The sequence below is a fragment of the Eschrichtius robustus genome, chromosome 12 (genome assembly GCF_028021215.1).
Source record: "Eschrichtius robustus isolate mEscRob2 chromosome 12, mEscRob2.pri, whole genome shotgun sequence".
Taxonomy (NCBI): domain Eukaryota; kingdom Metazoa; phylum Chordata; class Mammalia; order Artiodactyla; family Eschrichtiidae; genus Eschrichtius; species Eschrichtius robustus.
The window spans coordinates 64113109-64136825 of NC_090835.1; the positions used below are offsets into that span (position 1 = coordinate 64113109).

Genomic DNA, 23717 nt, shown 5'->3' on the forward strand with positions numbered 1-23717 from the left:
AAGCGATTTTACAAGAAAAAATGTGGGAAAGAGCTGCAAAATTGTCAAATGCAAGAAAGACATTCACAGAAAAACACTGCCATAGAACAGATGAAAACACTGAGCGCACATTCCAGCACAGGGTAGAACTCTCTGTTGAGACTGTCATCTCCACGGAGGACGCAGAACACAGGGCAGGAACTCAGATGTTAATAAATTTTTCTTTGGCACTTTTGTTGCACTAACTATAGACTTAGGAAGTCCTGTTCCTTTAGAGAACATAAAAATATTCACCCCTGCTTACTTTTCTGTAATGGCTTCACTTTTAGCTCTTTACTCCATCTTTAATTTTTTCCTGGTATTTGGTTTGAGGCAGGAATATACTTAAATTTTTTCAGTATACCTATTTTATTTTGGGATGGGGAAATGCATATTTCCAAGAAACGACATTGCATGCTCATGGGCCTGCTACAAAGTCTCTGGTTTGATGCGTCACTTGTACTGAGGGTGGAATCTACTTGCAGCTTCTTCACGAGCTTGTGCTCCGATCAGGACAGCCCAGTGATGTCATGGGTGTCTCCCAGCCTGTCACTGCACCTGTCCTTGTGCTCACTGCCAGGGAGGCTGCAGAGTCTCCAACAAGATCCAACGTTAAGACTTACAATTGAAGGTGCTTTTGTTTCAGGTACCTATAAAACCTATAAAAAGCAAATTTAAAAAAACAGGGCAAATTTATGGCAGTTTTATAATACTTTTAATAGTTACATGTTATTTTTATATCTACTACATTTTTTTGCTCAAAAATGCAAATTATTAATAACTATTATTCATGAGGAGAATTGGGAACTGTATAATTTATTCAGAGGAATTCCACCATAGAAACTAAAGTATTTTAGATATATTTTTATCTCAAGTGACATAAAAAAAAAGTATTACAGAAGTTTTAAAACACAAAGTAAAATGAACCCCCAGTACACCCATACATAACCATCATCTTTAAAAAATTATCAACTATTCTGTCATTCTTCAAGTCACATTTATTGATTGCTTGTTAAGTTTCTGGAAAATGTCCAAGCCTCCCTTACCTCATTTAAAGCTAACAAATCCAACGAACGAGGTTGTGGCAGAATTAGTGTGAAGCTAACAGTTTACTTGCATTGGATACCTTCCAACAAAGGGGCCCTAGAAATATGTTCACATGGTTATGTTTCTGTAAAATTTGCAAAAATTACACATTTTAACCATAATCCATTAAGAGCACAGCACTGTCTCTTTCCACTTCAACTGCTCCTCCTTTGTGCCTTCTCCTCCTGCTCCTCCACAAAGTGGCAGTGAGCACGTCTAAGATTTTATTAAGGGTTGACTGGGATATACTTTTGTGTTTTGTAATCTCTTCCATGTATAATTAATTACATTATTGGTGGCCATCTCAGTTTGGGATGTCTTCTAGAAATACTCTGAATGTGGTCAATTTAAAGAATATTTAAGAGCACTCACTCCATAGAAAATTTAAAATGCACCAAAGTTTTACAGCTCAGATTTCAAAGAAACTCAATAGAAGTTTCCTCAAATTTGACAACAATCAAAAAAAATTACACCGTATTACTAACAGACGGTTGAGAATTTGAAAGAAACCTCTGTAAACTGTCAAAAATAAAAACCAAATTTCCATCAACTATGTTAAAAGATACTCAAAATGAGCTTCCTATTACTCTTATTACTATAGGAAAGTATATTAAAAACTTGTCAAATGAAAAGACAATATGTATGCTTTTCTTGGTCTAAATAATATTTCAAATTGCATCTAACACTGTATTCATAGTTTTGTGGGGGGGTTTCTTAAACAGAGCTTGCCAAATTCAATAAGCAATAAGCCCCACAAAACCTGGAACCATTTATGAGGTTATTATATTATCCCTGTTGAAAGATCAGTTCTTCAAGGTCATGTAGATATTAAAAGGCAGAACATGATTTAAAACCACAGTTTCAAAATACTGGATAGTAAATACAAAGAACGATATGGTAAGTGTTGGTTATCTGTTCACGACAAACTCTGTGATTACGGCAATTCATTTAACCTCTTGAAACTTGTTTCGCTGAGTACAGAAAAGAGATCCTACTAGATCATCTTTAAGTCATCCCTTCAAAACTAGACCAATGGCAGCTACCTTGAACTCAGTACTGGGTGGAGGACATAGTCTATCATGGGGCATGGGTTGCTAGGCTCTTGGACACGTTAAAATTTGTAGAAATTTGGTGATTTTTTTGTTTATGTTACTTTCCTAATAATGACTGTAGGAAAACAGCCTGTCCCACTCCCCCACCAAAAAGAATATACAGGGGTAAAGAAGTGTAATTACACTTAGGGTTCTGTTGAGTTAACCAGCCTAGAAGAGAAAAAAATACAGCCATATACTACTGGGCAGTGCTGTATTTGACTGACTCATGAAGCATGTCTAGATGAGGGTTTTTTTATTTTTTAATTGAATTTTTTTTGAGATAATTTAGATTCACATGCAGTTGTAAGGATTTCAATACCCAGAGACACCATGTATCTTCTTCTCAGTTTTCCCTTGGTGAATCTTGCAAAACTATAGTACAATATCACAACCAGGATACTGAGTGACACAGTCAAGATACAGAATATTTCCATCACCACAGACCCCTACCACTGTCCTTTTATAGTCACCCTCACTTCCCTGACATCCTCAACACCTCCTTAACCTCCTTAACTCCTTAATCTTAAGAATTTTGTCATTTCAAGAATGTTATACAAATAGAATCATACAATATGTAATCCTTTGAGATTGACTTTTGTCACTCAGGATAATTAAGTTGTTTTAAATAATAAAAGTCTGTTCCTCCTTACTGCTGAGTAGTACTCTATGCTCTGGAGGCACCACAGCACTTTTGTGCATGTGGATGTTTGGTGGTTTCAGCACCATTTGTTGAAAAGACTACCCTTTCTCCGTTGAATTGCTTTTGCTCCTGTCAAAGGTCAGCTGATTGTATGCTTGTGGATCCATTTCTGGGTCCTGTGTTCTGTTTCATTATCTATTTGTCCACTCTGTCACTACCAACTGTCACTTTTTGGTGAGTCATGAAGCTGGATAGTCACTCCTCCAACTTTGCTCTTTTTCTTCAATACGGTGTTGGCTATTCTGGGTCTTTGCTTTGCCATATAAACTTTAGAATCAGTGTGTTGATATCCACAAAGTAACTTGCTAGAATTCTCATCTGATTACACTGAATCTACAAATCAAATTGAAAGAACTGATATCTTAACAATATTGAGTCTTGCTATCCATGAACCCAGAATATCTCTCTACTTACTTAGATCTTCTTGGATTTCTTTCTTCAGAATTTTAGTTTTCCTCATATATTTCTGTACACGATTTTTCCTTACATATATATTTCCTAACACATATATTCCCTTACACATATTTTGTTAGGTTTATACCTAAATATTTCTTGTAGAAAACACACAGTTGGTTCTTACTTTTTAAAATCTACTCAACAATCTCTTTTAATTAGTGTATTTTGACTATTCACATTTAAAGTGACTATTGGGGGAATTCACTGGTGGCCCAGTGGTTAGGATTCTGTACTCCCACTGCAGGGGGCCCAGGTTCAATCCCTGGTTGGGGAATTAGGATCCCACAAGCCGTGTGGTGTGGCCAAAAATAAAAATAAAAAACTAAAGTGACTACTGGTATAGATAGATTAACATATACTACATTTGTAACTTTTCTACGTGTTACCTTGTTCTTTTTTCTTTCTTCTTTTTTTGTTTTTTGGTTTTTTAAAAAAATATTTATTTCATTTATTTTTTTGGCTGCGTTGGGTCTTCGTTGCAGCACGCGGGCTTCTCTCTAGTTGAAGTGTGCAGGCTTTCTCTCTCTAGTTGTGGTGCGGGCTCCAAAGCACGTGGGCTCTGTAGTTTGCGGCTCGCGGGCTCTCTTGTTGAGGCGGGCGAGCTCAGTAGTTGTGACGTGTGGGCTTAGTTGCCCCACAGCACGAGGGATCTTAGTTCCCCAACCAGGTATCAAAACCGCATCCCGGTCACTGGAAGGCGGATTCTTTATCACTGGACCACCAGGGAAGTCCCTTTTTGTTTTTGCTTTTGTTTTTGTTTTCCAATCTTTTCTCCCTTCTCTGGTTTTAATTAAGCATTTTATATGATCCTATTTTATCTTCTCTCTTAGCATATCAATTATACTTTTAAAATTTTTTTTTAAATTTTAGTGGTTTCTCTAGTGTTTGCAACATGTATTTACAACAAATCTAAGTCCACTTTCAAACAACACAATACTGCTTCATGCTTACCCTTATTTTTTACTTACTATATTTTCTTCCTTCCTGATGTTCCAAGATTCCTCCTTTAATGGTTTGTTTACAGAAGTTCCCTTAAACATTCATTTTAGCATTAGTCTGTTGATGACAAATTTCCTTAGTTTTCCTTCATCTGAGAATTTTTTGATTTCTCCTTCATTCCTGAAAGATATTTTCACCAGATAATCTATGTTGACAGTTCTGTCAGTATTTGAAAAATGTTGTGCCTCTTTCTGGCCTCTTCCGTCATTCAAATTATTTTTCTCTATATGTAAGGTGCCTTTCTTCCTCAATGCTGTCAAGACTTCTGTCTTTAGTTTTCCAAAGTCTGACTCTGATACATACTGGTACGGATTTCTTAAATTCACTCAGCTTCTTGAATTGAGATTTGTCTTTGCTCAATGGGGGAAGTTTTCAGACAATATATCTTCAAATACTTTTCTAGCCCTGCCCTCCTCCTTTTCCTTCTGGCTCTCTGATGACATGAATATTAGCTTCTTTGTTATAGTCCCACAGGTACCTGTGGCTGGATTCTTTTTTTCCCCAGTCTATTTCCTCTCTTGTTCAGATTGTGTAATTTTCTAATTGTGTAATTTTACCTTCAACTTCACTGATTCCTTCCTCTGTCCCATCCATTCCTCTCTTGAGTCAATCCATTGAGTTTTTTATTTTGGTTATTGTATTTTTCATTACTAAAATTTCCATTTGGTTCTTTATATCTTCTATTTCTTTGCTGAGACGTCCTCTTTTTTGTGCAGAGACATTCTATGTTTTCATTTGTTTCAAAAACATGTCTTAATTGCTTGCTGAAGCTTTAAAATCTGTGTCAGATAATTCTAGCATCTATGGCAACTCAGTGTTGGCATCTATTGTCTTTTTCACTCAAGATATTCCTGGTTCTAGGAATGACATGTGGCTTTTTATTGAAACAGACATAGACATATTGGTATTATGAGACTCTAGATCATAAACTTTCTGCTTCAGCTCGTTTCCGCTGACACCACTTTAGGAGCAGAAAGGGGGATGTTGTTTGTTGCCTGGTTACTACCAGGTAGTAAAGAAGTCCAAGCTCCCTAGTTAGCTTCTGTTAATACCTGAAGTTGGGGGAAGAGGCTCCTTAATGCTGAGCAAAGGTAAACGTTATGACTCTCCATTAGGCCTCCTCTGACATCAACCCAGTGGGATGGGATTCAGGTCAGCGGTACTTCATTATTAGCTGGCAAAGATGGAAGTCCAGGCTCCCCACTTGGCCTTTGGTGGTTTGGGTGAAGCTGCAGTGTCCTCTGTGGTATTTGGCTGAAGCAGAGAGGTTATTGTGTAAAATAATGTTTTCTGTCTTGCTAACCTGCCCCTCCCTGATCTTTTGAAGAGAAGACAGGCTTTTTGCAGGGCTTTCTTGTCTGCATCCATTGGCATTTCCAGGTTGCTAGCTTCTTCAGTTCCAAGTCTGGGATATGAGGCAAATAGAAAACTCAGGGAACTCACCATTCTGTCATTCTGTGAGTTCTAACGTTCATAGCTGGTCTGCCTTCTCTCCATCTTTCAGTCTTCTTATGTTTATAAATAAGGTTCAGGGTTTCTAGTACATAGCAGGAGGAATCCCAAAGTACATTCCCCATCCATTTACCCTCAACTTTTGATTTTATATCTCCTCTAAACAGACATTATTGGGTCTTGCTATTTATTCATTTTGGTCCATCTCTGCCTTATTAATTGGTGTGTTTAGACCATTATTATTATTTTAATAAATTTATTTTATTTATTTATTTTTGGCTGCGTTGGGTCTTCATTGCCACGCGTGGGCCTTCTCTAGTTGTGGCCGGGGGCTCCTCTTCGTTGTGGTGTGAGGGCTTTCCATTGCAGTGGCTTCTCATGTTTCGGAGCACAGGCTCTAGGCGTGCAGGCCTCAGTAGTTGTGGCACGTGGGCTCAGCAGCTGTGGCTCACAGGCTCTAGAACGCAAGCTCAGCAGTTGTGGCGCACAGGCTTAGTTGCTCTGCAGCATGTGGGATCCTCCCGGACCAGGGCTCAAACCCGTGTCCCCTGCATTGGCAGGCAGATTCCTAACCACTGCACCACCAGGGAAGCCCAGACCATTATTATTTAATGTAATTATTGCTATGGCTATATTTAAACCTATAATTGTACGTTTTATTTGTACTAACTGTTTTGTTCTTCTGTACCTTTTCCTGCCTTTTAGAAAAGTATTTAAACATTTTTAAAACTTCCATTTTATTTATACTTTTTAGTTATACAATCTTTTCTTTCTATGTAATTAATATTGTACCACTTCATGTAATACATAGAAACTTTGCAACCATACACTTCACTATACCTAACCCCTACTATTTTATGCTCTAGTTCAGTGGTCCCCAACTTTTTTGGCACCAGGGACTGGTTTTGTGGAAAACAATTTTTCCACGGCATGGGGGGTTGTGTGTGCGTGTGTGGGGGGGTTCAGGCGGTAATGCAAGCGATGGGGAGTGGCAAATGAAGCTTTGCTCGCTCGCCCGCCACTCACGTCCTGCTGTGCGGCCCAGTTCCTAACAGGCTACGGACCAGTATCAGTCCGTGGCCCGGGGGTTGGGGACCCCTGCTCTAATTGTCATGTGTCTAGTACAAATGACAAAATAATGTTACAACTTTTGCTTTCTTTTAAAGAAATTAACAAGAAAAAAATGGTATTTTATATTTGCCTATTTAACCATTTCTCATGCTCTTTGGTCAAATCTGCACCACTTCTCAAAACTTGAGGATTACCAAAGTGCACCATTTTCCTCTAATGTGGATGAATATAAATTTCATATTAAGACTGTTCCTCACCTTCCTCATTAACTCATGACAAGTAAAGAAATATCACTTGGCACCAACGTGCTTGTAAATTAAAACACAAACTTAAGCAATAAAACCAGGTAGCGGTACTGATTATAAGGTAAGTTGGTTATAAGATGTTTTTGTTTTTCACACTATCAACTGCAATTTTAAGAAAACGTTAAATATAAAAATCTTGTTGAAAATTCTCTGTCCAAACCCTGAACATCTCTACAATATTAAAAAAACAGGAAATATTTTCAACTCATTTTTAAGAGTACCTCAATTTCTCTTCAAAGTAAACATGAAAGGTTATATAAGGCATAACTATATACCTGAAATTTAAAACAGAAGTGTCTTATTTCCCTTAGAAGTTCACTGGGAAATAGGAATATTTGGAGATGTAAACGATTCATAAAAATGAACTGATATGTAGGAAATGTCCAATACTACACAAGCATTTACTGAGCTTCTACTATGTGCTAGACATTGCTAATAACCAGGGTTAGACTCTTTTCAAGAAACTCACTACCTAGTAACGGAGAAAGACAAAAAAAATGAACTCTTATTATAAGGAAACCAGAAAGGTTGAACTTTACTATCTTGAAGAAAGTGGGGAACTAGTGAAGGATTTTCAGTAGGGGAGAAAAATGGTAAACCTCATAGACTGGCTAAACTACCATCCACTCCCCTTCTCCCGCTTGCCTACCTTTATTACAGAAGCTAGGAATGGTAAAAATTCACATTCCAAGCCTCTACTGCAATGAGGGATGGCCACATTGATACAGTTCTTGCCAGAGAAATGCAAATCTACTTGAAAAGGCTTCTGGCAAAGCTTTTGATTTTTTCATATCCAGGGCTTGTTCCACCCCTTGCCTTCTTGCCTTAAATCCAGCATGTGTAAAACTGTGCCAGTCATGCTATAACCCTAAGGGAAAAGCCAAAAGCATCCCAGGTCACACAGCAATGATACCATTGAGCTACTCAAGCAAAGCCTGAAGCCATCTCCAGATTTCTTGTTATTCAAAATGATAAGTCCATTCAAGTGATTTAAGTTGGGTTTTCTGTTATGAGTCTGAATGTCTTCTTGACCAATAAAAGTTATAAGAATAAATGAGTATTTCACAATGGCCATTTCTGAGTTACTGTGGAGGATGGATTAGGAAGGGACAAGAATGAAGGTAGTGAGACTTGTTATGAAGTTATTATTGTACTCTTAAGCAAGAGAAACAAGGGCAGTGATGATAGTGAGGAAAATATAGATTCAGAGATACTTAAAAGGTGAGAGAGAAAAGGCAAGATAAAGAAAAGGTTTCAAATATCTTCTAAGTTTCGAGTTTCAGAAACTAGGTGGATAGTCATGCCATTCTCCAAAACAGATATGGTGAGGCATAAGTTCAGCTTTGGACATATTCAGCTTGGATACCTATGGGACAACACGTGAAAATGAAAAGGCAGTTGATTATGGATCTTGAAGCCAAGAGTGAGGTCTGGATTAGAGAAACCCAGATTTGAGAGTACCGTCAGATACAGAGTACTGTCCAATAGAATTATAATGTAATTCTAATTACATATGTAATTCTAAAGTTAAAATAAACAGATGGATTTAATTTTAATATTTTATTTAACTCAGTTTTTCCAAAATATTATTTCAACATGTTATCAATATAAAGTTATTAATGTGAATGATTTACATGCTAAGTCTTTAAAATCTGATGTGTATTTTATACTTAAAGCTCATCTCAATTCATATGAATGCCTTTTTCATCACAAATACTTTATCTATACATAAATTTCATAAAACTTACAGTTGAAAAAAGTAGATTCACATACCCATTCTGTTCCAAACACATTTAAGTTTGCCTGTACCTGAAAGAAAATTTTTCCTTTACTTTTTAAATCCACACTGGAAAAATCCTGTTCATCTGTTTTAAAAAAATTGATTTGCCTTCAGAGCAAAAGCACATCAGTTTGAAAACTACATTTGTCCAAGTTAAGTAAATTCAATAAATCTTGTGTCAGCTCACTATTGCTAAAACTGAACTCAGAGTTACTGGGTAAATTGAAAAGCAACTCTAAACTTATCAATAAGTAACATTTTTCAAATTTTTCTTGTAGTTTTTGTAGTAAATTTACCTGTCAAAAACAGTTAAAATCGTATGCATACCAATTCATACTAGAAAAATGTGTAAAGTTATTCTTTTATTTTTAAAAGTTTCAATTTCAAAATAAATTCTAGAGGCTTCCCTAGTAGCACAGTTAAGAATCCGCCTGCCAATGCAGGGAACACGGGTTTGAGCCCTGGTCCGGGAAGATCCCATGTGCCGCAGAGCAACAAAGCCCACGTGCCTAGAGCCCATGCTCCGCAACAAGAGAAGCCACCGCAATGAGAGGCCCACGCACCGCAACGAAGAGTAGCCCCTGCTCACCGCAACTAGAGGAAGCCTGCACGCAGCAATGTAGATCCAATGCAGCCAAAGATAAATAAATAAATAAATATTAAAAATTTTTTTTCTTTAATAAATAAATTCTAGTACTTGTCTAGGTAGCACAAGTAGGCTTTTTCCCTTACTTGGAGCTTCAAATTTAGATCATTCATATTCTGTGTAATACTGAGCAGAAAACAAACCACCCAATTTTCTCTTTGATTAATAATTAAATATTTGGCTAGCATTTCTGTTGTTGCAAGAACATCCTGAACTGGTGTTAACAGTACAGTAAGTTTTGTAGAACTTTTCCACAAGTCAACCAACTGGCAGAGTACACAAATCACTAAATTCATTGTCTTTTAATTTGTTCAGCAATCCTGTAAGCTGATGTTGGCTCATAGCACTTAACACCTAACAACTGTACCCATGACACTATCACAGAGACCATTTCGGAAAACTGAGCACAAGTACTCTCAAACTGTATCATACGGTGGAATGAAGAAATAGGGGAAACACCAAGCTCATTTAAAAATTCCAATGAAATCTGACTTTTGACCTAACCTAGCTGGAATGCCATTTATTGTGACAAGAAGTAATTTTTTCTCATCTAGATGAAACTCTTTTGATAATTTAAAGATTAAAATATAGCTATACAGACCATGAATTGAAATTATTTCTTTGTAAATTTTTAAGTCCTATGAGACAAAATGCACTCCAAGTATTACTTGGACAGCACATTTTCTATTACATAACTCATCTAAAGAAAAGCACTTGTAATTTTTCAGATTTTGAATCAATTAATCTTTAATATTGTTAAAAATTCCTGTATTCTACAAGCAACATTTGGTGACAACTAAAGACTCTGTACTTTTTTTATAAGACTTTTTAGGCTTTAACTCATAAATTTCTAACAATTTCTATAACTGAAATAATGAACTTTACTATCCATCTATCTAAAACTCGTTCTTTTTCATGCAAAAATCCAAGCTGTTTTATATCTGGCCAAACTTAACTCAATCCTCTTAAAAATTGTTCAAAAAAATTCTGTTGGACATTTCATTGTGATTTCAGGCGACTAAATTTCATTTCTTTTTTGACTTTTGAAAGGTAACTTCATTTGCTCATTCATCATGCATTTGCTGGAACTGTCTCAATATTGTTACTTTACTGTCTTATTTTTTGTTAAATTATAGCTTGTTTTTCTCTGCCACAACAAACTGCAATCGTCATTCACTGTGAAATCTGCAACATACTTTCTTCCAGTCTTTGTTTACTGCCCCAGTTGTAGGACTAGCTTCTGCAGTTCTACTTGTTTCTTTTTCAGTATGCCTTCATTTTAAAATTTAAAGTTCGTTCATATTCATGTCTAAACTAGAAAAATAATAAGTAAAACAAGTATATCAATTACCAATTATTTACAGAAGTAATCACTGTAATTCCTCTTGTCAGCATAAAATATTCAGATAAATATACTACGTTACATTGATTCATAGGAAAAAATAATTTACACTGAATCCAACACCAACTCAATCAGTGATGTATGTAATACCAGACATAGCACATGGAGTCTGACAAGCACACTCCAACAATCACACCTTAAGCAAGATAACAAAGTTAAATGTATTTTTAAAAAAAACAAATAAGCCGAGTTCAACAAAAATATTTCACACTGCTTTAATTTTTATGTTTAATTAAAATTAATTTAAAAATTTACTTTCTTAGTCCTACTGAACTCATTTCAAACGCTTAATAGCCACATATTGCTAGTGGTTACCATATTAGATAGTGCAGATATGGAAATGAGAAAGACAAAAGTCACAAGGCTTGCAGTTTTTATTCCATTTCTCTTTTATTTGATATAACTTCCAGGGCTTAGAAGTTATCTGGGTTATATTACACTTTCGTATCCTCACAAAAAATAAAACAAAGCAAAAATGGAATTGTTGGATGTTCTGTATAGGATTCCCTGAAATATGTATTTGGCCCACTCTAGCAGACATGGACCAACCTCTAAAAACCCATTGCTCCTAAAAACAATCAACTTTATCTCTTTGGAGAATGTCTTTTAAACAGCAACGTGCTGAATAAAGTTTAACAAATGGCTTTTGAAATAAAAATGTATGTATATAAAAGATGTGCAGCATACAATTTATAAATGATAAAATCATACACAATACTCTTTTCTCCTTGGCCGCGCCACGCGGCTTGCAGGATCTTAGTTCCTGGACCAGGAATTGAACCCAGGCCACGGCAGTGAGAGCGCCAAGACCTAACCAGGGAATTCCCACACAATACTCTTTATTGTACGTTCCATATAGCCAACTGATTCTCATAGGCTTTTGTTGACTTTTGCCGAACTCTTGTATCTGTGGCTAACCTGTGATTGCAATTTGACCAGGATTTTACAAAGGGAGTTGCATCCCAATCAGCTAACTCTTTTCCCAACAAACTTATTGTCATTAAATCTGATATATGACCTACTGTTAAACTATTTCTCACCCTTGTACAAATTATGTTCATTACATTGAAACCTCTTTCAGCTTCAGCATTATTGACTGCAATGGTGCTAACTATCTTTTTAGCTTTTTGTACGGTTGTAGGAATTGAAACATTGTTTGACTTTACATTATTATTTACAAATTCCTGAAAATCATTCAAATCAATTTCAAATTTTAAAATTTCACACAAATGAAATAACTTTTTTTCACCAGTTATCCATGGTGAAGTTATTTCTTCATAAGGCCATGTAGAATGTTCTAGCAAATTAAAATAATTAAAAATACTTTCATCATGGTTCCTGTCAGATAAAAGACATAAGTTCATGTGTTGAATTATATTTTCTAGTAACATGTTCCTAGGAAGGGCATTAAATTTATTATTTTTATTAAATGGAATATCTTTAAACTTATCTGACTTAATCAAACCTTCAATTTGCGATTCATGCTTTCCAGAACCAATTTTTAAATTTTCCAAGGATTTTATGGTGCGTTTGATCAATTTTTGTGCTTTCTGAATGTTAGTTGAGCTTGACTGTAACGCAGTTGAAAGTAGTGAAAATTCTTCAAGAATGTCAATCATTAAAGCAAGGTCTTGCAAGAAATTAATGTTAGATAATCTCTTTGCCAAACCAGAATGAGAATGAGAAAAATGCATATATAATACAGGATATGCACACCATACAGCAGTAGCAGCTTGTAAACTACATGCCGCCCATCTTGGTCCCATTATCCGGCCAATTTTAACAATTTCAATTTCAAGATCTTTAGCTACATTTTCTAAAAGCTTGTTTTGACTTTTATTAGATTGATGATAATTAGAATAAATTTTGTTGAGAAATATTTTAAAATGATTCACCTGTTTTATTTCAGATATTGAATCATCAAGGGACAAGTGTAATCGATGGTTTAAACAGTTCCAAATAATGATTTCAGGAAAATTTTCTAACAACTTTGTAGCTACTCCAGACTTTCTTCCCAGCACTGTATTAGCACCATCAGAACAAAATGCAATTAAATTTGCTTTCAAATATTCATTAGTGAAACCACAATCATTTAAAGTACTCAATAATGTATTGAAAATACACTCTGCTGTGGTTGACGCCAGTTCTTTTAAAGCAACAAATAACATAATAGGTGCAGGAGTCGACTGAACTGTGCACTGGAGATAAATCACGAGGGTCCTTTTCTTTGAAACTGTGGATGCCTCATCAATTATAATACAGATTTTGGCATTTTCTTCTATAATATTCTTAAATATCGTCATCTTCATTTCTTTTGCAATATGCTCTGCTATTCTTGTTGCACTGTATCGTGTATTTAAACAATTGACCTCTCCATTTTTCTCTTGTAATTCTATTGCCCCTTCAATATCAGATAAAGGTCTATTATGTTTTATTAAACTATAAACAGTATTAAAAACTTTCACAGTAGCATCAATATTTTTATTATTTTGTTTATGCACTAAATTAGAAACAGAGTCATTAATTGATTCCTTTAACAAATCCTGAATTTTACCATGGGCTTTAGAAACAACATGTTCCCTAATTTTTTTTCGCAGAGAAGCTTGTCTAGTAATTTTATTACTACCGTTAGGGGTTACTAAATATGCAATCCACTCCTTGGACACATGGACATGCTTTTCTGCTTTCAATCCCAAATGCCGAACTTTTGAGCAATCCTTACATCCTAATTTACCTTCTTTTATTTCAAGCCATTTGTACTGTTCTGTAAACATAAGTGCTTGTTTTTCATTCCAACAACCTGGAAGCACAAGATTATCCATTTCTTCCTTTGATGAACATGATGGCTTTTCTTCAATGATTGGTTGTTCAACATATTTGAAATTTGATTCCTTAGACTTAGACAATACACAATAGTTTTTCTTCCTATTGCTACTTTCTGTGTCTGTTTTCACTTTCTTCGCATTTAAAAAATGCAATAAATCACCCTGTCATTTTGGCATTTTAGGGAACAAAATCTGAAAAATAATTTTACACATGTAAGTAAAAGTCATGATAACACTTTTAGGGTTAATGTAAAAACTTCTGTTAATGATTTCTTTATATAATTTTAGAAATAAATTTTAAACTAGAATACTTACCTTGATTTTCAGTTTATACCTATAACTTCAATATGACTTGCTATTTCTTGAAAAATGCACTATCAGTTTTTAAAATTCTATAGCCAATAATAATGTCACAAAATCTGACTGAACTTTTGATGATCACCCAATCCAACAGAAAAGTTGCTCATATGATTTACAAGTATAGTTCTACTGTGAAGAGTGGTTGATACTTTCATTTACATTATTAAGAAGAATGTAAAAAAAGATGTATATCAGAACTCCACTCATTCATCAATGATAACATCAACATCTTTGTTGAATCAATGAAGAGTTTTCAAATACTGCAAGATTTCCTCAATTTTTTGTATAGCATAGAGTCTAGTAGTTAGAGACATATGTTTTTAGGCTTAATCTGCATTAACATTTCATCCATCACTTCCTTCCGTTTAGACAATCAACAAATAATAAATCACACCCTGCTCTGTACAATAGTTTGCCAATCACCTCGCTGTAAACACTTCCATCTTCCTTCAGGAGCACATTGTTATACCATATTTCTACCACACAGTACAACAGATGTAAATAACCTCAAGTATGTAGATATTAGGGTATGAAGAGTTTTGAGCATCTATTACCTTAAACATAATGATAATCTATTTACTTTTAAACTTTTATATACTTGAATTTTTAAATTGATGTATAGCTGATTTACAATGTTATGTTAGTTTCTGGCATACAGCAAAGTGATTCAGTTATATATATTCTTTTTCACATTCTTTTCCATTATAGGTTATTACAAAATACAGTAGGACCTTGTTGTTTATCCACTTTATATACAGTAGTTTGTATTTGCAAATTCCTAACTCCTAATTCATCCCTCCCCTATCTTTCCCCTTCAGTAACCATAAATTTGTTTTCTATGTCTGTGAGTCTGTTTCTGTTTTGTAAATAAGTTCATTTGTATCATATTTTAGATTCCATATATTAAGTGATATCATATGGTGTTTGTCTTTCTCCTTCTGACTTACTTCACTTAGTATGTTAATCTCTAGGTCTATCCATGTTGCTGCAAATGGCATTATTTCATTCTTTCTTATGGCTGAGTTATACTTGAATTTTTAATAACGGCTATGTTTAACAATCAGCTCAAATTTAACAAACAATTCTTGCAAGCCAGTTCAATCCACCTCCAGCACATACTGCACTTAATGACACAACTGAAGAAACACAAATATAATATACTTACATCACTATGATAGGTGCTACGCTCTTTATCATCACCACAGACCAGATCAATGTATTCAAGAACAGGTCTGATGGTCCTTCCTAAAACGGAAGTCAGCAAATTTACAAGTCATTAACAATCATTCAAACCAAATGTGCCTTTACAATCACTAGGGTTTTTTTGGTTGGAATTAGCAAGAATTCCTGTGAACAGGTGGCCTTACCGGTGGTGCAAAATAATCAGAAACAGAACCAGCAGAGGTAAAGATTCAGAGAAGACCAATATGCAATGACGACAAAACCCAAAAAGAGCCTAAATCTATACAGAGGAAAAAAGCCATGTACTCCTTTGAAAATGCGAAATAGACCAGGGATAATGTTAAAAAAAAAACACAGATATCATGGTACAGTATTTTTTAACTGGGATGGTTATCAATAATCTTTTACATATCTAAGCTCAAAAGCATGGAGTTCTTTGATATCTCTGCTTCATCCTCCATATCCTTACACAACCAACTATCAAATCTCTTCAATCTTTTCTTTACACACATACTACCTTCAACATAGACCAGGCCTTAAATACCCAAGTTGAAAACCTAGATTTTATTTTACAGGCAAAGGAATCAACTAGTAGTGTCGAGACGGGAACCACATTAAAGCTGTGCTTCAAGAAGATTAGGAGACAGGACCTCCCTAAGACTCCATGCTCCCAATGCAGGGGGCCCAGGTTCGATGCCTGGTCAGAGAACTAGATCCCACATGCCATAACTAAAGATCCCATGTGCCTCAACTAAAGATCCTGTGTGCCACAACTAAAAAAAGATCCTGCAGGCCACAACAAAGATCCCACATGCTGCAAAGAAGATCCCACAGGCCTCAACTAAGACCCAGCACAGCCAAATAAATAAATATTTTAAAAAATAAAAAATAAACTTGAACTGGTAATTATTTAAAAAAAAAAAAAGAAGAAGATTAGGAGAGTATGAAATGTGGGATGATCAGTTAACAAGAAAACCAATGCAGACAAATGGTAATTTAATACTAAAGCAGAGTGAGGGCAAGGAGAATAATGAGCAAGTGCCCTCTTCTGTATGTACACTGCACTTCAGGAAAATTTACACCAAAGATAAGAGCTCTTTCTGTACTCCCCAACTTTCATTATTCCTTTCTTTCAGCATATTGTGTTTAGTTTGGGGCTTACGTATACGGCAGCATACAAAGAGGATGCTGTGCCATAATGCAGACTGAGGCTGGAAAATAAGATTTATACAATAAAACTAAGAAATCCAAACCAGAATACGTCAAGTAGTAACATACTTCTTGATAAAAGATATAAAAAGAACACAAAAATATTTTTGTATCTGAGAACCCTCAAGCAGAGCATTGTACCCAGTAGCATTTCATCTTTTTTGGATGATACTTTAAAAAACATAGTAATAAACACATCCTGATGGAACCCAGCATAGGATGGGGTGAGAGGAAAGTAATTCTGATCTGAATGTAGTTTAAAGTAGAATTAAATGATTATTTTTATGTGGCACCATTTAAATGCAACAGGAATATTTTTACTAGATTCTCCTCGTACTGCAATTCCACTCAGTGCGTATAATTCATTTCTTATGGAGCTGTCAAATCTTCAATCCTCTAATTGTAAACAAGGCTATTTCTAAGAGGTTCCATCAAGCTGGATGTACACTACTCTGGATGCAAAGATACAAAAAATTCTCTATATTTAAAATAAAATTTAAATTAAGATTTCTAAACCTCACCTGAACACAAGCTGATATATTAACTCAGTCAGAATTTACAACGTGATTATGCATTTAATCCTGAGAGTATGACACAAAATTACACCTATTTATTTCTCCAACCTTAATTTTGTAGAATCCTACTGTTTTTCAAAATAAGGCACACAAATCATAAACACTTGTGTCACGCCTAGCTAGAGCTGCACAAAACACTATCAAGGTCATCGTATCCTATTCATTGTCTTTATACCACGGTCAGGAAGAACCTAAATTATTTTTCCTAATGACCCCTGCAATCCTCTTTCCAAATGTTTTTCAGTACAAAAACAGACATCATGGCTCTTCAATTTCCACAGCTACATCGCTTACTCCTCACCATATGGGGAGGCAAAGTCAGCATACAATCCTTCTTGGTATCCCCAAATTAATAAAAGTTCCAAGTGTCAAGAAAAGAGTACCACATGCACTATTGTGGGGAAGAATGTCAAGGAAATTATCTTGATCTTGTAAAGAATTTCTATATAACCTTAGTAGAACATGAAAATAATGTTACCACAATCTTTAGGGAGGGAATTTTGTTTGATTTAAAAACAAGTCATTTGCAAGAGGGAGGAGATATGGGGATATATGTGTATGTATAGCTGATTCACTTTGTTATAAAGCAGAAACTAAAACACCATTGTAAAGCAATTATACTCCAATAAAGATGTTAAAAAAAAAAGAAAACTGAAAAAAAATAAATATAAAAACCAAAACAAGTCATTTACATGGTTGCCTTAAACCCACAGCAACTAAGAAACACACAAACATTAAACAGGCAAACCTTTAAAAAAGATTATACACCTTCAATAGCAAACCTCAACTAACTACAATATTCAAAAAGAGTAGTTCACAGTAGAAATATTCTCTAGCTAACTAAGATCCTACTTTAAGCAGAGCCTTTGTAAAACTTCAACAGTTTGGGGTGGAAATTAACCTCAAATGTATCATAGCGCCCCCTTCAGTTTTTGCAACCAATGTTTTACAAAGTGTGTTCACAGCTTCATACACCCCTGCATTTGCACCAACATGAAGATTCCTGGGCCCCACCTCCCATTTCTGATTCCATAGGTCTGGAGTGAGGTCCGGGAATCCACACACTTCTACTTACTAATGCTTGAAAACTACTGTCCAAAGGGAATAAAAACAGAAAGATACAGGATGCTCCTGGTGATACGGGCCCTTCATTGTGAACCTCGCCTGCTGGACTGTGCTGTAACAGGATGAGCTCAGAGCTTAGTGAAGTCTTCAAGCCACCCGCCTTCACGTTATGGAGACACCCAGGCTCAGAAGTTGAGTTCCTGCAGCCCTTTTGGTTTTCTACCTCATTCCTCATCACTAGCCGCCCCTTCTCCCTAACCTGTGTGCTATCTTTTAGAAGTTACTCTTAGTCTCATTTCAAGACAGTCTTAGGAGACCACAACCCTGCGCACATGAACGGCTCTAAGTGCAGGGGGAGGGGCGAGATTCAGGGTACAACACGCACCGCAGGCCACAGGCTTTGTGATGCCTACTGGGGCTGCTCAGTCACCTCTTCGGGCAAATTCCCTACGCCTATGCCCTGCTCCACAGTGTACAGTCCCTATCACACATTCACACACGTTTGCTGCATGATGAACGAACAGGTGAGGGGTAATCACATCACGGCTTATCACGCATTGTCTCTGACTCGGAAAAACCCGAATATCGTCGCTACTTACACTAGCAAACTGAATGCCATCTTCATTTTCCTCCGGTGTCGACTCGGACGCCTCAGGCCCAGCTGGAGGGACACATTCCATTATCTATAAAAATAAGCCAAAACACGGTTATCTGGACAACCCCGCACTTACAGAAAGAGATTTTTCTGAAGGTAACTAAGAAGAAAAGCTCTCGCGGAGACCTAACGGAGCCCCAGCCTCCGCGAGCCCGAGCTCTCGTCCGTGGACCGCAGGGGCCCCTCCGCATCCCTTCTCCCAGAGGAGTAGGGAGCACGCTCCTCCAAGAGGCAGTCGGCCTCGGAACCCACGCCGCGCCCGCGCCGAGCAGCGGTCCCCGAGCCGGGCCGGGCGGCCATTGTTGCTGCGGGGCCCTCTCCCCAAGGCCCACTAGGTCCCCAGGCCCCATACTCTAGGCCCCCCAGACCCCCAGGCCCCCAGTCCGCCAGGCCCCAGACCCCAAGCCCCCCAGGCCCAAGCCCCCAGACCCCCAGGCCTCCTAGGCCCCAGACCCCCTAAGCTCCCCAGGCCCCCTAAGCCCCCCAGACCCCAGGTCCGGCCCAGCATCCCCCGGACTCTGCACAAGGCCGGGCCCAGCCCGCTACTCACCTCCGACCCTGGGTCTCCCATTTTCCCGCCGCCGCCGCCGCCACCGGCGGCGGAAAGGGCTGCAAAGCGCTTCCCGTAAGCAGCGGCCCAGTAGGCCCGTGAGCCCTGGCCTCCTTCGCAGAGCCCCAGACACCCTCGCCCGCCGCGCGGGCCGCTGGGAACTGTAGTTCCGGCCGCACCGAGACCGCTCCGCGCGTGGAGGGGCGCGGGAAGACTAAGCTACTGCGCATGCGCTCCTCGAGAAACTTGTGCCGCTCAAGTGGAATCATTAGGTGACCTTTCTCTCCCAACTTCTCTCTCTGTTTTCTGTTTTAGAACAAAATTGTGGTTTAGATAATAGATCAATGGTGTTAAAATGCTTTCTAGTGAAATAGTGACCAACCGTTTTCTTTAAAAAACACACAAACGATTGTTAATAGATAAAATGTGTGAAAACAGGTATTATCTGAGGACATGTCAAGCTTTTCCTCCGTTCCCCGTCAGCCTAAGATAACCTGTAGGCCGACGAACCTGTATTCCCACAGAATCACCTGTATGATTCTGACCCTGGCCTGCAGTGAGCGAGGCCATACAGCGGAAGAACCTCAGGAGACAAAGGAATGGAGTTATGAGATTTTAAGGAAGGGTGTAGGTAGGTGAAATGTCAGTGAAACTCTTCTGATAGGGTCAAAAGCAATTATAGGGCCGCGTGTAAAGAGTTCAACATTAGTTCTGGACTGCAAAGGTCTTGGTAACTTGGGAACTACAAGTTAAGATAGTTACTAAATGATGTATCCAGAAACCCCTGTGCCAGGTGTGAGATATGAGGCTGGTTCTCTATATCAAAGAGACCAGCCAGGAGAGGGGTATTTCATTCTTACTGATACATTTTCAAAGAACAAAGTGTCTCATACTCTGATTTTAGAGAACAAAGTTTCTCATCGAGCAAATAAGAAAACAGTAGTTATCAAAGTCACTTTGACTTTGTGCCGTATTTCTTTGGTAGAGATATTGTCCCTTGTTAATGTTTAAGCTGACTTTATGTGTGTGTGATATTTAAGCCCAGCAGACATTTAATTTCTCGTCGGAGGTCCGTTTTAGCCGGTCTAAATGAGCACATGACATTATGTTTATAGGTGGTATTAGATGCAACTGTTATATTCTTTGCATTTTCACAAAGTGCACTAAAACTACAGGTGCATTTGTTCCAACTAAATTTGGGGCTTGTAGAGGAAAGTTGAGAACAGGAGGGACCTACCATGATGATCTCCCCAAAAGCCACAGGTAAATTAACCATTTCTAAATCCCTTAAATGTCTAGGAGAGGTTTGCATTTAAAAGATTTTCCTAATCCGCTGGTAAGAGTTCAGTAGAAACGCACTGTGATAGGTTGCCATTGGGAGTTTTTCAGTTAAGCTCTTGGAAAACAGCAGCAAATATGTGCCTAGAGCCCAAATGTGCTCATGCCCTTCATTTCGGTAATTGTTGAGGGGGTGGTCTTTTCCATTTAAGATATTCTAATAGGTATGTAGTGATATTGCATTGTGATATTTTTTAGAAATATGTATTTATTTATTTGGTTGCACCAGGTCTTAGTTGCAGCAGGTGGGTTCTTTAGTTGCAGCTCCAGGGCTCCTTAGTTGTGGCATGCATGTGGGATCATGCATGTGGCATGCATGTGGGATCCCTGACCAGGGATCAAACCCAGGTCCCCTGTATTCGGAGCACGGAGTCTTATTCACTGCGCCACCAGGGAAGTGCCCTGCATTGTTGCATTGTGATCTTAATTTGCATTAACCTGATGACTAATAACGTAACAATGTTGAGCATCTTTTTATGTGTTCCTTTGCCATCGGTATGTCTTCACTGGTAGTGTCTGTTAAGACCTTCTGTCTGTTATTTAAATGAGTTATTTATTTTCTTATCGAATTTTGAAAATTGTTTATTCTGGGTACAAGTCCTTAACAGATATGTGATTTGCAAATATTTTCTCCCAGTCTGTGGCTTTTCTTTCCATTTTCTTAAAATTGTCTTTCAAAGGGAAGTTCTTACATTTGATGAAGTCTAATTTATCAATTTTTTTTTGTGTGTGTGGTGTATCTAAGCCAGATTACAAATATTCTCCTTTGTTTTCTTCTGAAATTTTTAGAATTAGGTTTTAATTTTAGGTCTGTGGTCCATTTAGAATTCATTTTTGTATATGTTGTGAGGTATGCATATGTATATACCATTGTTCCAGGACCAGCTGTTGAAAAGAATAGTTTTCATTTGAATTGCCTTTGCACCTTTGTCAAATACCAGTTGTCCATATTCATGTGGGTCTGTTTCTGAGCTTTCAATTATATTCACCTTCTATTAATGAATTTATCTATCTTGACACCAGTACCACACCGTCTTGATTACTGTAGTTTTGCAGTAAGTCTTGAAATCAAGTAGTGTTAGTCTTTCAGCTTTATCTTCTTGTTTATCTAATTGTTGTAGGTGTTTAACTTATCTCAGCAATGTTTTGTAGTTTTCACTGTCAGATGTTATCTTGTATCTTGTATTTTGTATCTTGTTATCTTATATATCGTCAGATTAATTGCTAAGTATTTCATATTTTTTGTGGTATTGTAATTGGTATGATTTTTCAGATTTCAATTTCTGATTGTTCATTGTTATTACAGAAATAAAACAGATTTTTCTCTAGCTTTATTGAAATATAATTGACAGATTAAAATTGTATACATTTAGGTGTGCAACATGATGTTTTGATATTATTACACATTGTGAAAAGATTACCACAAACTAATTAAGATATCTGTCACCTCACATAGTTACCATTTTGTGTGTGTGCGTGGTGAGAACACTTAAGATCTACTCTCTTAGCAAATTTCAAGTATACAATACATTATTGTTAACTGTAGTCACCATGCTATCTATATTAGGTCTCCAGAACTTACTATCGTATAACTGGAAGTTTGTACCCTCGGACCAACATCTCCTCATTTCCCCCACCCCCACAGCCCATGGTAGCCACCATTCTGCTCTCTGTTTCAATGAGTTCATCTTTTTTAGATTCCACACATGAGATCATGTGGTATTTATCCTTATGTATTTGGCTTATTTCACTTATCATAATGTCCTCCAGGTTCATCCACATTGCTGTAAATGGCAGGATTTCCTTCTTTTCTAAGGTGGAAGAGTATTCCACTGTGTATGTGTACCATATTGTCTTTATCCAGTCATCTGTCAACAGACATTTAGGTTGTTTCCATGTCTTGGTTATCATAATAATGGGGCAATGAACACTGGGGTGCATAATCTCTTTGAGATACAGATTTTATTTCCTTCGCATATATACCCAGAAGATATATGCTAGATCGTACAGTAGTTCTATTTTTAATTTTTTGAGGAATCTCCGTACTATTTTCCATAGTGACTGTACCAATTTACATTCCCACCAACAGTGCACAAGGGTTCCCTTTTCTCCGCATACTTGCCAACCCCTATTATTTCTTGTCTTCTTTATAATAGCCATCTTAACAGGGGTGAGGTGATATCTCACTGTGGTTTTGCTTTGCATTTCCCTGATGATTAATGACATTAAGCACCTTTTCATATACACTGTTGGCCATTTGTATATCTTCTTTGGAAAAATAAGGTCAGGTCCTTTGCTCATTTTTAGATTGAGCTGTTTGGTTTTTTGCTATTGAGTTGTATGAGTTTCTTATATATTTGGATATTAATCTCTCTTAAAAGAGATTTGGTTTATGGTTTACAAATATTTTCTTCCATTCTGTAGGTTGCCTTTTTGTTTTGTTGATAGTTTCCTTTGCTGTGGCAGAAACTTTTTAGTTTGATGTAGTTCACTTGTTTATTTTTGCTTTTGTTGTCTGTGCTTTTGGTGTCATATCCAAAAATATCATTGCCAAGACCAATGTCAATGAACTTTTCCCCTACATTTTCTTCTATTAGTTTTTCAGTTTCAGGATTTACATTTAAGTCTTTAATTTAGTTTGAATTAATTTTTGTGTATACAGTAAGATAAGGGTCCAATTTTATTTTTTTTGCATGTGAATATCCAGTTTTCCCAACACCATATATTGAAGAGACTATTCTTTCCCCATTGTGTGCTCTTGATGCCCACGTCAAAGATTAATTGTTGATATATGGGTGGTTTTATTTCTAGGCTTTCAATACTGTTCTGTTGGTCTATGTGTCTGTTTTTATGTCAGTACTATATTGTTTTGATTACTATAGCTTTGTAATATAACTTTAAATCAGGAATTGTGATGTCTTCAGCTTTTGTTCTTCTTTCTCAAGATTT

At 36.9% G+C, this 23717-nt stretch overlaps 1 protein-coding gene across 5 annotated transcripts in view; it reads right to left on the reverse strand.

The window, feature by feature from the left end:
- Positions 1 to 19581, reverse strand: part of KIAA1586 (KIAA1586 ortholog) — a 29338-nt gene extending 9757 nt beyond the window's left edge. For 2 of the 5 annotated variants that reach the window (XM_068557280.1, XM_068557279.1), the window contains exons 1-3: positions 19431 to 19581; positions 18825 to 18908; positions 15360 to 15439 (exon numbers count right to left, since the gene is read on the reverse strand). In XM_068557280.1, the coding sequence (XP_068413381.1) occupies positions 15360 to 15439; positions 18825 to 18908; positions 19431 to 19451 (185 nt within the window). In that variant the 5' untranslated portion in view covers positions 19452 to 19581. Of the gene's footprint in view, positions 1 to 382; positions 678 to 11374; positions 14027 to 15359; positions 15440 to 18824; positions 18909 to 19430 lie in introns of those variants that run through there. The other 3 variants (XR_011075619.1, XM_068557281.1, XM_068557278.1) reach the window with 3 other exon arrangements.
- Between the last annotated feature and the right edge of the window lie 4136 nt (positions 19582 to 23717).